The following is a 13,484-nucleotide window of genomic DNA, read 5'->3' on the forward strand; positions in this document are numbered from 1 at the left end:
TGATTAAAATAACAATAAAAAATAAAAAAAAAAGATTCTCTCTACTTCTGCTTCTGCCCTCCCCTACCTCTAAAAAAAAAAAATAAATAAAAGACAAAAATGCCTTCAGTGTTTGTGTGAAAAAAAAGGTGCCGTAAATATAAACTCCATCTGGAAATTGGCAAATCACCCCTGAGCTGGGAGCATGGCTTGCTGCAGCCTCTGTCCCCAGGAGGTCTTGTTCTATTTGTTAATGTTAGCAAATTCTTACTCAGGGAGAGGGTGAAATGACCAATGAACATTTCCTTTTCTGGTCAGAAGCATCCACATTTTACAGATGCAGTTTAAAATTGCTTAGTGGATGCTTTACTATAACTTGATATCAGCAAGACATACTAGACCCTTTCCTCATCTGAAAAATAATGTGATGGACACTAAACAGAGTGTCTGAAACTCAGGATGGTGTGCCCATGATTTAAAATATCATGTCTTCACTGATGGCTTGAAAATTTCTATCTCCAGCCCCTTATCTTGAGACAGTTAAACGCAAAGGCCAATGAAAATCTACACTTAAGTATCTGGCTGCAATCTTTTTTTTAATTTTTTTTTTATTTTTTATTGTGGTAAAATACATGTAACATAAAAGTTACCATTTTAACTACTTGAAAGTGTACGATTCAGTGGCATGAGGTATACTCCAACGTTGTTCAACCAGCACCACTATCTAGTCCAGAATTTTTTCATCACCCGAAATGGAAACCCAGTACCCATTATGCTGCAATTCATACCACTGGCCAGACACTACCAGTCACTAATCTGATTTCTGTCTCTATGGATTTGCCTTTTCTGTTTTTTTTTTTTTTTAAATAAATGAAACCATGTAATAAAAAATAATACTCTGCTGAGATAGTTGCAAACATAGTATTTCAAAAAGAAGATTGAATATATTTGCTCAAAAAAGAATATTCTCACACTGTTGTCTTTGTAAATAAAGATCATCTTGACTATATATAGACATATGTATTTAATAACATGTTACATACACACATTCAAAATTAATAGTGTCAAGTTCAAAATATTTTCAGCCACAGACATAGAGTTACATTGTTTTGCTAAAGACAAATTGCTACAGCATTTTAAAGAACGCTTTGTTTTCTTCTGACTTGAGTCATGCTTTTAACTTTCTGAGCTATAATTTTACAGTTACTGTAGATGCCCACACATGTCCACATGGGAAAACCTGTGTGACAGATCTGGGGCTGCTTTAATCTGATTTTTGATTGGCAACTGATTAAATCAGTCAAAACTAGTCAAATTGTTTTTTATTGAAGCTGCCTGTGATGAGCGAACATCAGTTGTCTGATGAAAGGGAACAGTACTGCCCATTTTTGTAGAAGCCTTTCTTTGTGGGCTTCACTTTGTCTAAACCTGGACTCACTGGGAAGACTTAGGAGATCCAGCAGGCAGGGGGAGGGGAGGAAAAAGACACTCTTACTTGATATCTTTGGAATTCGAATTTGTTCACTGCTGCTGCCGTCTCCTCCATCACTGAATGGCTTAATTTCTATTATATAATCTTCATCAAAAGGCAAAGAAAGCTCCACTGATGTTTTATTTGTCTCAATGACAGATGTGCTGCTTTGTCTGTTCCATCTGTACAAGACCTGCCAATACAGAAAGAACAGGTGTCACCTGCTGTCCTCATAAAGACCCCAAAGATGGAGCATTCATCTGGGCACCAGCAAAATGTGGGGACGCTGAGGCTGTCAGGCTGCCCACACACACTGGGGAGACTCATTTATAGTAAGGGGCACATCTGCACCCACTGTTTCCTTATGAGGACACTGCAGCATGGGGACAGGGGTAACAGCAGTCAACCAACGCGCCATGTGGCCTCACATAACCTCTGGAAGGCGCAGGTAACACACCTGGAAGACAAATTCCTCTTGGAGGGCATACAGAGCTCAGTTACACATGAGGGGCTTTGGCATCAGAATCAACTTGGCCACTGTGGGACTATAGTCCTCTTTACAACCTGAGCTTCATTTTCCTCATCTGTGGATGAGGAAACGATGACACCCACCTTTCTGGGGTGCTTTCAAGAGTGCATAAGGATTGTGTATAAGTGAAGGACTTGGCTCAAAGGAAGCATGTTTACGACAGCTTAAAGGGAATGAGAGATAAACAAACATCGTTGGCAAAGGTGAGAAGCACAAGGCAGGCATCATACATTATTATTATTGTATGAATAATCTGGAGATTATTCATACAATATGAATGAATCCTCTGGAGAAAGCACATTTCAGCCCAGGGAGATGATCTCCGAAAGGCAAGGCAAGGGCAGAAACCCCCTTTTCCTCCCCCTGGTGACCCCTTTCTGAGCTACGTAGAAAATAGGAGATATTCTGTGGTGATCACTGTCACTCCAGAATTGTCTATAGCTTCAATAGTCCCACTCGTGTTTCCCTTCTTGGCCTCCCCTGGATGGGAGTCTGGGTTGGTGGCTCATTTGATGAGGTTCCCAACTAGGTCTCCTGAAAACACATCCCCCTGCCAGGAATTGCCTACTCTGATTGCCACCAACTCCAACCAGAAACAAAATCTAAAAGCCTGGACAAGCGCATCTTCCCTTTTGGATATAACAACTGTGATGATAACTGTCCCACAAACACTTTCTGATGTTGACTGTGACCTAGGCACCTTAACAATATCGTCATGTTGAACTGTCACAACAATTGGTCAACACAGGCATTATTATTTCTTGCCACAGATCAGAAAACAGAGGCTGGATGAGGTCACAGAGCTGGTAAGTGGCAAGGTGAGAACTCCTAAACCCCTACTCCTAAATCATGATCCTCCAATACTGCCAGTTTCTCCTGGTAGTGAGAAACAGAGGGGTAGGTGATCAGTGTTCTCTGTCCTGGCTGTGTGGCAGGAGAACATGGGGAACGTGTAAAAAAATATTGACACCCTAGCCCAGTGCTTCTCAAGGTGGGTGGAGAGTTGGGGGAGCTGGAGGGGCAATTTTGCTCCTCTCCCGGGGCGGGGGGGCATTTGGCAATGTCTGCAAACATTTTTGGTTGTCACAACAGGTGCTACTGTTTACGGGTGGGGGGCCAGGGATGCTGCAAAACATCCTACAATGCAGAGGACATTCCCTTCACTGAGAGTTCTCCAGCCCAAACTGGCCAAAGTGAAGAGGCTCAGAAAGCCTGCTATGGCCCCACTCCAGAGTTAGACTCCACGGAGGTGAGGCTGAGGCTGCGATACTTAAAAAAAGAGTTGACGTGATATTAATGTGGCTGGAAATCCTGGATTAGATCAAGGATCTAACCTGTGTATCAGAATTGCCTGAAAGGCTTGTTCAAACACAGATCACTGGACCCCACCCTGGAGTTTCTGACTTAGTGGGTCTGAGGTTGCACCTGAAAATCTCCATTTTTAACAAGTTCTCAGATAATGCCATGGCCTCTGGTCCAGGAACAGCACTTTGAGACCCTTAAGATTAGCTCACATTTCAAAATTCTGATCTGCTGAAGTTAGAGACATAAGGCCACTCCACTATTGCAATAAAAACCAAACACACATAAAATTCAAAAAATTCCCTTAAAATGGTATAGATCCCATTTGTTCCCTGGCATTTCATCACCTTAATTTATATCTCTCTAATACAAGGTGGAAAACGCAATTTCCTTAAGGTGGAAAGATTCATAAGCGCCCCCCTTCCTTCTCCGCAGCATCAGTTGTATCCAGCTCGGCATCCCCTTGTTAATGATCAGGCTCAAATAAATCCTCAGGCACATTCAGGAGTGTCAAAGCGTCTCATCACGGCCCTTCAGGAACATGGGCTGGCTGATGGGATGCAAGGGCACATCTGGCTTTGAGGAATAAATTGCTTCTTTGATTTACCTCTGGTCCTTGCCAAAGCACAGAGAATTTAACCAGTTTCAAATATAAATCCAAAAGAAACATTTCCAGGAAAAAACAGCCCTGTTATCAGCACGGCTTATCAGTCTTGTAATATTAGGGACTGCATTGGAACCTAAATAAAAGCCTGTAAAACCTTTATTTACACCAAACACTCGGTTCAGCTGACTGATCTGAAGGCTGTGCTTGCATTTCATATAATCCAGGGTGGAAGACAGGGGGGAAAGAGTGGATTCATGGGAGTAATGATAACAGTAGCAAACATGATTCAATGCTTACTTTGTGTTTGAACATCGTATGTTCTTTTTTTTTTTAATGAAAAGTAAGAGAAGTTTAATTTTTGTTCTTATCACATTAGACAGTGTCAGCAACCTGAAATTACTTCAGTTGTAGTCCATTTTTCAATGTCTGGGTGAAACATCAAAGTGGAGATTTGTCCTAAGTTATCAAAGATGACAAGTTTTGCCTTGGGAATCAGTAAGAGTTGCTGAAATGGAGCCATTGGATCTCTGATTTTCTCACCAGATGTAGATCAATATATGAAGTGTCCAGACCATCAGTACCCAAAAAGAAAGAGAAGTCACAGCCTCCCAAAGGTGTGATTTCCTTGGACTTCAGTGACCCTTTGGGGATGGTCCTTAGTGCACAGTTCTGTGCTTCTTACAGAACAGCTACGGTCCCTGGATATTTTAAATCACTGAGACATTCCCGTCATCAAGGTTAACAATAGGGCTCTCAGCTACTTTCCCTCAAACTGCACTTTCTCTGCTCCTTGTCCTTCATTGGATGTCCTTGTATACTACAACAAACAACATTTAAGTGAGTATGTTCTATGGCTGTTCCCACTCTTTGGCTACAACCATCACAGTGATCTGGCTTTCGAGACCACCACACCAGGGAGAAAGATGAGGCAGTGATTGGTAGCAGAGCACCTAATTTGTGTTATTTTGACCTGTGTTTCGATTCAAAACACTATCTATAGAACCTGGCAGGGAACCTCTCCCCACTTCACCGACACAGACATAGACTCGGCTCCTGGAGATGTCCTCCTCACAAGCAACGAGCGCTCTGTCACCACCTTCTACCATGTTATGGGATGCCTGGGCTCTTTGACCCTGGGGAGCTGCATTGTGGCTTTGGAGGAATCTGCCTGACATCTTCAATGAGGCCAGTGAACACTATTTGTTCTAAGTACTAAGACCATCACCTCTTGAGTTAGGCACTCTTACCATTCTGATTTCAAAGATGAGGACGCTGAGACGTGAAGATATTATGCAATTTGCCCAGAGTACCATGAACAGTAAAGGGTATATTTAACATTCAAACCCAGGCAGTCTGGGTCAACAGCCTATATTCTTAACTCAGCCTAGTTTGGCCACCATCTGTGTGGGAAAATTGTTTCCCCTCTCCGGTGTCTGTCTTCATGAATGCAAAACAAGGAGGTTAGATGGTAGAAAACAGATAGCCCATGGGTCACATCTGGCCTGCATATTTTAACTGTTTGGCTCTTGTAGTGTTTATTTTATTTTGAGTTAGAAGTCAACACTTAAAACTGTCCAAAAAGTTATACATGAAAAGAATGTTGGGTTTTGCTGAAAAAACTGGAAGATATGTCCACACTGTTGGGCAACAATATGCAAGAGCTCAGAAGCCATGGCTCCTTCTGGACAATGAGAAAATCTCTAATTCATCACAGTCTCCTATGCTTCCTGTTGTTTCACATTGGCATGTGCCCACCTCAGGACCTTTGCACATGCCATTCACTGTGCTTGGAACATCTTTTTCCCAGAAAGCTGTCTATCTTTCTTCCTTTTTCATGGCCCAACTGATATGTCTGAGCAAAAGTTCAGAGAACTATGAAGATACTAGAAAATTTCTCCTTTAATAAAAGAGAAAATGCAGTCCCAAGAGGTTAAGTGATTTACTTAGTCAGTCACATAGTCAATAGAGGACCAATATGTGGGTCTCCTATTTCTTTATGCTATATGCCAGAAGACCCTGGGCTCTTAAAAAAGGGCCCAGTAAAAGATCTGGAGATTAGTTTTTCAGGAATGTTTCTCTGTTGGTCCAATACAAACCACCGTGCCATGTAAATGAAAGAAAAGGAATCCATGACAGGGAGTGTTTTCCCGAATCTCTCTCTAATCATAATACCCAAGGTTCTACCACCAACTACACCAACTCCTAATTCCAGCTCTGGTTTTATCAACTACTTTCCCATGCTCTTTAACTAGTTCCTGACCAGTTAAACTAGTTAAACCACCTATCTATTAAGCTCAACATCTGTGTGCAAAAATGCCACAAAACAGAGCCTACAGACTGCTTTTGTTTGGCCTGCATTGCACTGTCTCGAATGTTGCTTAAAAGTAAAACAAAAGCAAGATAATACCAACTGCTTTTAATTGTGGCACCAAGGCTATTCACATTTTCTTTTCTAGCTCTTTAAAGTCAGGTTAACACTCTGGGAATAGGCCAGTGAATCTTCTACAAATTCCTTGCTTCCTTTTCTCTATATAAATCTTTCTAACTCTAGGAACATGAACAAAAATGTTTAACCATTCATGATAGTGTTGATTAAAAAAAAAGACAATCAGGAAAAGCACAAAACAAAGCTGACAGGAGAGATGTTACAAGTGTGGGTCTTCATGAGTTTCTGAAGACACAACCACAGGGTCTTCAACCATTTCTGATTGACTGTCTGATTCTAAAGTTTAGGCAATTTTCTACAGTTGGCTTGTTGCCATGGACCATTTATAAAACTCAGAGCAAATCACTCTGGGGACAGAGATGCCTAGAGGGGCTGTGGGACATCATCAGGGAAAGTGAGAACATAGTTCATATGATTTCCTGAGAAGAGACTGTTCTTATTAACATCAGGATTAGGGGCCTCTGCAAAAAAGAAATTACCCACTTTGTATCCTTTTACTTCCGACTCATTATCTAGGGCCTTCACTTGATCCCAATTCAGGATAATTTTGGAGTCCGATGAATTCCATATGATGTTTCCGGGGGGTTGACTTGGTGCTATAAAAAAATTAAGATATACGAAGTCACAGATTATTAAGTCTCAATGGATTCTGAGGAATATCTCCTTACTAGAATTCAAGAGTGGAGGCAATTTAATGGGCTATTGCACTAATATGTGTCTTCAAGGTCACTAAAATCTGACGAGATACAGCATTACAAATGGAAAAAGATTCAGTTGGTCGCCTAACATTTATAACTAAAAGAAGTAGCCCTTCTCAGTGAGGAAAAAAACATTTATCTTTCTGTCCTCTGGAGCAATGAATTTTGCATGGTATTCGGAAAGGTTTAGTTAAAATGCTAAGGTAAATTTGAATCCACATAATGATACCAATTAGTATGCAAATGATCATTGGGAGGTGGGGATGGGGAATGAACTGGGGATATATCTGATGAATCCCTAAAATATTTCTGAGCAAAGATGTTCTTACGTGGCTTTCTGGTTGTCACATTGACCGTTGCACTGGACGGGCCTGTCCCCGCAGTATTATATGCCTTGACAGCTAAATGATACAGCGCACTGCCTTTCAAATTGGTGATTTTTGTTGATGTCTGATTTCCAGTTGTTCGTATTTTTCTAGCATTTTCTTCCTTGTCATCATGTCTCCAGTATTTAACCTGAAAAAATAAAGGGAAGACCTTGGAAATCATACCTTTTGGGGATATTTCCAATGCCATCAGCTGATTTTTTAAAAAAATGCAGATTCTTATGATGGAATTAATTTTTTATACCAACTCATAAGCAGAACTTTCAGAGCCAAGGGCTTGGTATGCTCTGAGAATTTATCTGCAATAGGAAGGGCCCCCGTTTTTGTTCTTAGCTTCATAGCGAGATGGAAAATGGGCACAACCATTGTTGGCTATTTCTCACTTGTTCCCCGTATTTATTTTGAGCCCAAGTGATACTGCGTGTGTCAAAAGTCAAAGCTCATTTTGCCAACCCTCTTATAAATGCTTAGACCCACAAGTATTTTGGAAAAGATTTCTCAAGTATACCAGAGAAAGGGTGATCTCATAGCGGAATGTTAATGCTTCAACTAATATCTACTAGAAGACATCGTTCTCTGAAACAAATTCCTCTAAATGGGAATCTGAGTCTTTTTCTCAATAGAAAGTGTCTTGAAGGTGTCAGTGAAGGGTAGATCTTTCCCAGACCCAATGTGCATATCTCTTGCTTACCTCATAGCCTTGTATCCGTCCTCTATTCTTCTCCATGGGGGAGGCCCAGAAAACTTCAATGTCTGTGGCAGACAGACTTCTGGCAAAGATGCTGGCTGGTGGTTTGGTGGGTTCTACAGATAAGTGTGGAAAAAGTAATTACTCTGTCAGCCTCATCAGGATAGGTTTCTAGATACTGGCATTATAAAGAATAAATAACTCATGGCTGTATAACAGCCCTTAGTGATTATGACCCTAACCATCATTTTACAGAGGAGCCATGATTAATAGCTGGAAGGGAGTGGTGCTTTAGATGGTAAAGACAAAGCCTTTGGCTTCTAAATTTGGGGGTAGACGGAAGGGAAGTAACCCAGGACTGCTTAAATTTAAGCATCAAGTTTTCATAGCTAGCAGTTCCTTTAACACATATCCTTCTTAATTAGCATTTGCCACAGGTGAGAGTCCTTGTCATTGGATTATGAAAACAAGAGCATAAGAACGAAGGAAAGCCAACTGACTTGACTAAGATCCAGCAGAGCTGGCAGACAGCTCAGTCCTAAAATCAACACCATCTCAGAAGTGAACAAATATCACACATAGAGGCAGCATAAATCATACCTTCTTCTGCAGAATATACTACTGTGGTGGGACTGAAAGGGCCTTCTCCCTTATTGTTGAAGACGCCCACTTTAACCTCAAAGGGAGAGAAGGGGCGCACGCTCTCGTTCTTGAACACGTATCTGGAGGCATCGGCTGATGCCAGCACTGTCAACATCCAGATCATTTTGCCATAGGGCCGGAAGGCCACCACGTAGCCAAAGCCTCTGCCATTCTGCAATTCCTCGGGGACCGTCTGGGAAAGAAGGGAGGTAGTCTTCAGAAAGCACAGCAGTTCGATTCAAACGCTAAAGTTGTTTTATTTCACCCTACCTTCCAACATTCTTATATACCTTCTTGCCCACCTATCTTACTTTGGATTTTGTCAAGAGACTTAGGTGTGGGGCTTGCCATCAGCCTACCTTAGCTGTGGATGAGGTGTTGAAGTAGGGTTAAACCAAAAAACAAACCCCAATGAGAACCTGCAGAGGAGAGCCGAGCTTCTTGATGGGGGACACCTAGCTCTGAAGTTCTTAGAAATGACTAGGAAATTCAGTGGCTAGTTGATCTAGGATCCAACAATGCAACATGTTCCGTCCAATATGAATCTTCCTCCAGTGCCAAACAGACAAAAGATCTCATTGAAGATCTCATCTTGGCTCAGGCAAGATCTTCCCCCTCAGAACTGAGGAGTTGAGCTGGAGGGGGTGAGTAATTTCTTTTACTGCTGGGGCTTTAGTCAAATGAAAGATTTTAACTTTGGGGACTATTGTCTAGAATCTTTCAAAAACATTAAGAACCCTTTATAAAACTCCAATCTCCTCTCTCAAAATCAATTTTTAATAAATTGGTAACTAACCTGCCTCCAAGTTGTTTTAAAAATACCTCATAGAAGAGGGCTCGCTCCAGAAGCAAAGCCAATTGCCAGGAAATTGTGCTGGTACACCAAATCTTTTGCTGGCAGAGGTTTTAAATCAAGTGGCTATGCATCAATTCAGGAAGGAAGGAAAACTGGTTTTCTTTGAACCAGCCTTCACAGATATATATACGTATATATTTTTTCTTGTGTTGTCTTCCATTTCATGATTGTTTTTTCTGTGATGAATCCAATTAAAACTTAATTCAACAATTGATGGGCAAGCACCATCTTTTCCTGCTGCCCATCAGCTAGGTGAGAGGGAGTGTTTGCACGCCACTGAATTTTAGCTCTTAAAAACACAGGAGATGACTTCTCAGAGTTGTTTAACACAGAGGAAAAAAATAAAATAGCCTAGACTACCATACGTTCCTTTTGTTCCATGATTCATTTACCTCCCAGGTTATAACCAGTTCAGATTTGCTGCCTCCACCACCACTGACGTTAGCTGGGGTGACTTCGGGGACTGTGCAGGAAACAAAAAACAAGTCATGTCAGGTGGTAAAAGCAAATGAGGGGCAGCAAGGTCGCCTGGCTGAAGTGACTCACTTTATTTTTTTTTTAATTTTTTATTTTTTAAAGATTTTATTTATTTATTTGAGAGAGAGCACATGAGAGGGGGGAGGGTGAGAGGGAGAAGCAGACTCCCTGCCGAGCAGGGAGCCCGATGCGGGACTTGATCCAGGGACTCCAGGATCATGACCTGAGCCGAAGGCAGTCGCTTAACCAACTGAGCCACCCAGGCGCCCATGAAGTGACTCACTTTAAACAAATATGCTGATAAACATATCTTTGTCTTTTGAGATCAGAAGCAGTGTGGCCAAGTGGCCCAAAGCATCAGTTTAAAGAAGTGAAACGTACCAAGGAAACTGCTATTAGTTACCTGTTTCCCATTCAACAAGGTACACAAGGTATGTGACAAGTCTGACCAAATGAGTTCAGCTCCATCCCTAGAGGCCGAGCTTCAGTGGTTTGAAAGGACTGAGGTTCTGGTTCTAATGCTTGGAGAGATGTTTATTAACTATGCGGTAGTACATAAAAGACAGACAATACACACTCAGCCCATGCAGAACTTACAATCTCTTTGGAGGTAGAGAGCACATGCAGAACAATTACAGAGGCATGTTGACAATAAACAACAATACGGTGCAGACAGATTGAAGTGCAGTGGTGATCTGAAGTAGCAGGCTGCTCAGGGTAGGGTTGGGCTAATGGCTTCTCAGAGGAAGGGGAGTTTTGAGATGGGTGCTGAAGGAGGTGGTGGACATAGGTTGACCCCTGGCTCACTGTGCTTAACCTCTTTCATCCCCAGTTTTCTCTGTAAAAGAGGGGAAATTATGCTCTGTAAAAGAGGGGAAATTATGCAGTCTCAGGACTGCTGAGAGTAATCAATTCAAGGACAGTTTTGGAGGGGGAAAAGAGAGCATGGGGATTGGCTAGTTATCATCATATAAACAAAAGACTCCAGACAGAATTTAAAAATTGGTGACTGGGTGTGTTCCCTCGGTGAAAGCCAATGAAATACATCTAGATGGATTTCTGTCCAAAGAGTAGGATCAGAATTCCCATTTGCTTAGAAACCTTTAACAAACATTTGGCCTTATCACAGTTGGGGACTCGCAAAGACCCACACGCAGGCCTCCTACTTCTCAAGAGAGAAGGAAATGTACAACTGAGGCAGATGCACATTATTCTCACCCTGTGCTCATTCAGGCTGTGAACACAGAGGGTCATACTAAATTGCTGACTGGGCTTGTAAGAATTGGCAGGATGTTCTGAATCTTAGCTTCTGGGAATGGTTGATACTCTGAGAAAATTTTACTGAATATTTCTGAAGAACTTATTCTTTGCAACTAGTGATTTCTGTGTGTTAATTTCATTTGAAATGTGGGTGTGTATTAAAAAAATAATTCCTCGTTGAAGAATCTTGGTGACAAGTGAGCCAATGAAGAAAGAGTTGGCGTTCCAAAGAACTAAGCATGGGGTGTCTCTCCCTGTACAAGGAGACCCAGTGAAAAGTGAGAACTTAACTCTTGACTGAAACTCAGTAAGCTGAGCATCTACTGGCTTGATTTCTGATCATTATAATCATTCAAGAGAAGGGGGTGCTAAAACAGAGCCTCATTAGGGCTGAAGAGCAGGAAGAATTCAAAGCCTTTCCCTAAGAGATCATAGCCACTGGCACCGACTTTGTGTCCTGGCTGCTACTCACGAGCCTCTTCCGTCCTACGCTTCTCCGAGGGCCGGCTGGGCTCCCCGATCCCAATCACATTGGCGGCAACGGTGCGGAATTCATACTCGACCCAAGGGTTCAAACCCACGACAGTCGCTGTGAATGTCTTCCCATCAATAAGTTCTGGGACTGAAAGACATCGAAAGGTGGGGATGTTTTACAGGATTCCACGTTAAGCAGATAGGAGCTTCCATCCATCATCATCACCATTACTGTGTGCAGGGCATTGTAGTTGGTCTGAGACAAGTTGTACAACAGCTGTTACAGGGAAGTAATCCCAGAATTCTCTTTTGCTAAACTAACAAGTTCAAATCAGATGCCAGCAGATGACATTACGGTCTTTAAGGCCCCAAAGCACTTGACTGTAATCATTATTACTATCACCTAATACATTTTTCAGCATTTACTGCACAGTATTGGGCACACTGTTTACTTTTTACAACTGTTCTATGAGTAAAGTAAAATTACTGTCTTCATTTTTATAGATGAGGAAAATGTGCCTTATAAAGATTAAGTTACTGACACAAGATTGCACTGGATTTGCACCTTCGACTGCGTGGTCCAAGCTCTATAACTTACTATAATAATGAAATTAACAATATTACAAACCTATAATACCACTGACAGGAACTGTGCTAACATGTCTCAAGAAAGAATCTGTAAACATAAAAGAAAAGGCCATGAAAAACACAAAAAAGGGAGTCAGAGAGGTAGAATTTGACAGTATTCACCCAGCAGTATTTGGAGAAGGGCTCCTTCCCAAGAGGACATGGCCCACTGTTTGATGCCATAAACCAACAAGCTATGGACATTGTCTCCATGCTCAAGGCCCCAAAGCGCTTGAGTAATCATTATCACTATCACCTAATACGTTTTTCAGCATTTACTGCACAGTATTGGACACACTGTTTACTTTTTACAACTATTCTATGAGTAAAGTAAAATTACTGTCTTCATTTTATAGATTTTTGAGTTCTAAATGGGTTGTCATAAGGATTTCCCATGTAAGGGGTGCCCAGCTGGCTCAGTCAGTACAGCATGCAACTCTTGATCTTGGGGTTGTGAGTGCAAGCCCCACATTGGGTGTAGAGCTTACTAAAAAATAAAATAAAATAAAATAAAATAATAAAATAATTAGATTTCCCATGTGGCCCAGAAGACTCAAAGGAAGGTCTCCTGTGACAAAACTGAGGTCATCATACTGGTGACTAGGATTCAGTGGCTGCCAGCCTCCTTAGGCCACACTAACACAGTCCTAGCCTCCAAAGGTAAGGAGTGTGGGCTTTGGAGTTAGACCATCTGGATTCTAAACTTGAACCCACACTTAGTAGCCCAATGACCTTGCATAAGTCTCTTAACCTTTCCATGCCTTGGTTTCCCTACCATACAATGAGGCTAATAACAATATCTATTCACAACACTGTTGAGAAAATCCAAAAAAAAAGCACCTAGCAGAGCATATAGCACATTGCAAGGGCTCAGTAATTTCTAGTGTTGTTTTTTTTTTTTAACCATTATTATTATCAGCGGTAGCATCTTCATCCTCTTCCTTTTCTTCATTATATTTCTGTAGTACTTCCTGTTCTTAAAAATGTTTCACAATTGTTTCTCTTTTGGGTCATAAACAATTCTTATCATGCCCATATCATT

At 41.5% G+C, this 13,484-nt stretch overlaps 1 protein-coding gene across 1 annotated transcript in view; it reads right to left on the minus strand.

Annotated features, from left to right (window-relative positions):
• The window catches only part of CNTN4 (contactin 4), a 308,099-nt gene that overhangs the window by 2,318 nt on the left and 292,297 nt on the right, over positions 1 to 13,484 (minus strand). The window contains exons 15-21 of the mRNA XM_034997401.1: positions 11,814 to 11,963; positions 9,997 to 10,067; positions 8,707 to 8,941; positions 8,110 to 8,222; positions 7,362 to 7,548; positions 6,818 to 6,930; positions 1,475 to 1,643 (exon numbers count right to left, since the gene is read on the minus strand). Coding sequence (XP_034853292.1) covers positions 1,475 to 1,643; positions 6,818 to 6,930; positions 7,362 to 7,548; positions 8,110 to 8,222; positions 8,707 to 8,941; positions 9,997 to 10,067; positions 11,814 to 11,963 — 1,038 coding nt within the window. The remainder of the gene's footprint in view (positions 1 to 1,474; positions 1,644 to 6,817; positions 6,931 to 7,361; positions 7,549 to 8,109; positions 8,223 to 8,706; positions 8,942 to 9,996; positions 10,068 to 11,813; positions 11,964 to 13,484) is intronic.

The sequence above is a fragment of the Mirounga leonina genome, unplaced genomic scaffold (genome assembly GCF_011800145.1).
Source record: "Mirounga leonina isolate KUSES-001 unplaced genomic scaffold, KU_Mleo_1.0 Mir_94, whole genome shotgun sequence".
NCBI classification, from domain to species: Eukaryota; Metazoa; Chordata; class Mammalia; order Carnivora; family Phocidae; genus Mirounga; species Mirounga leonina.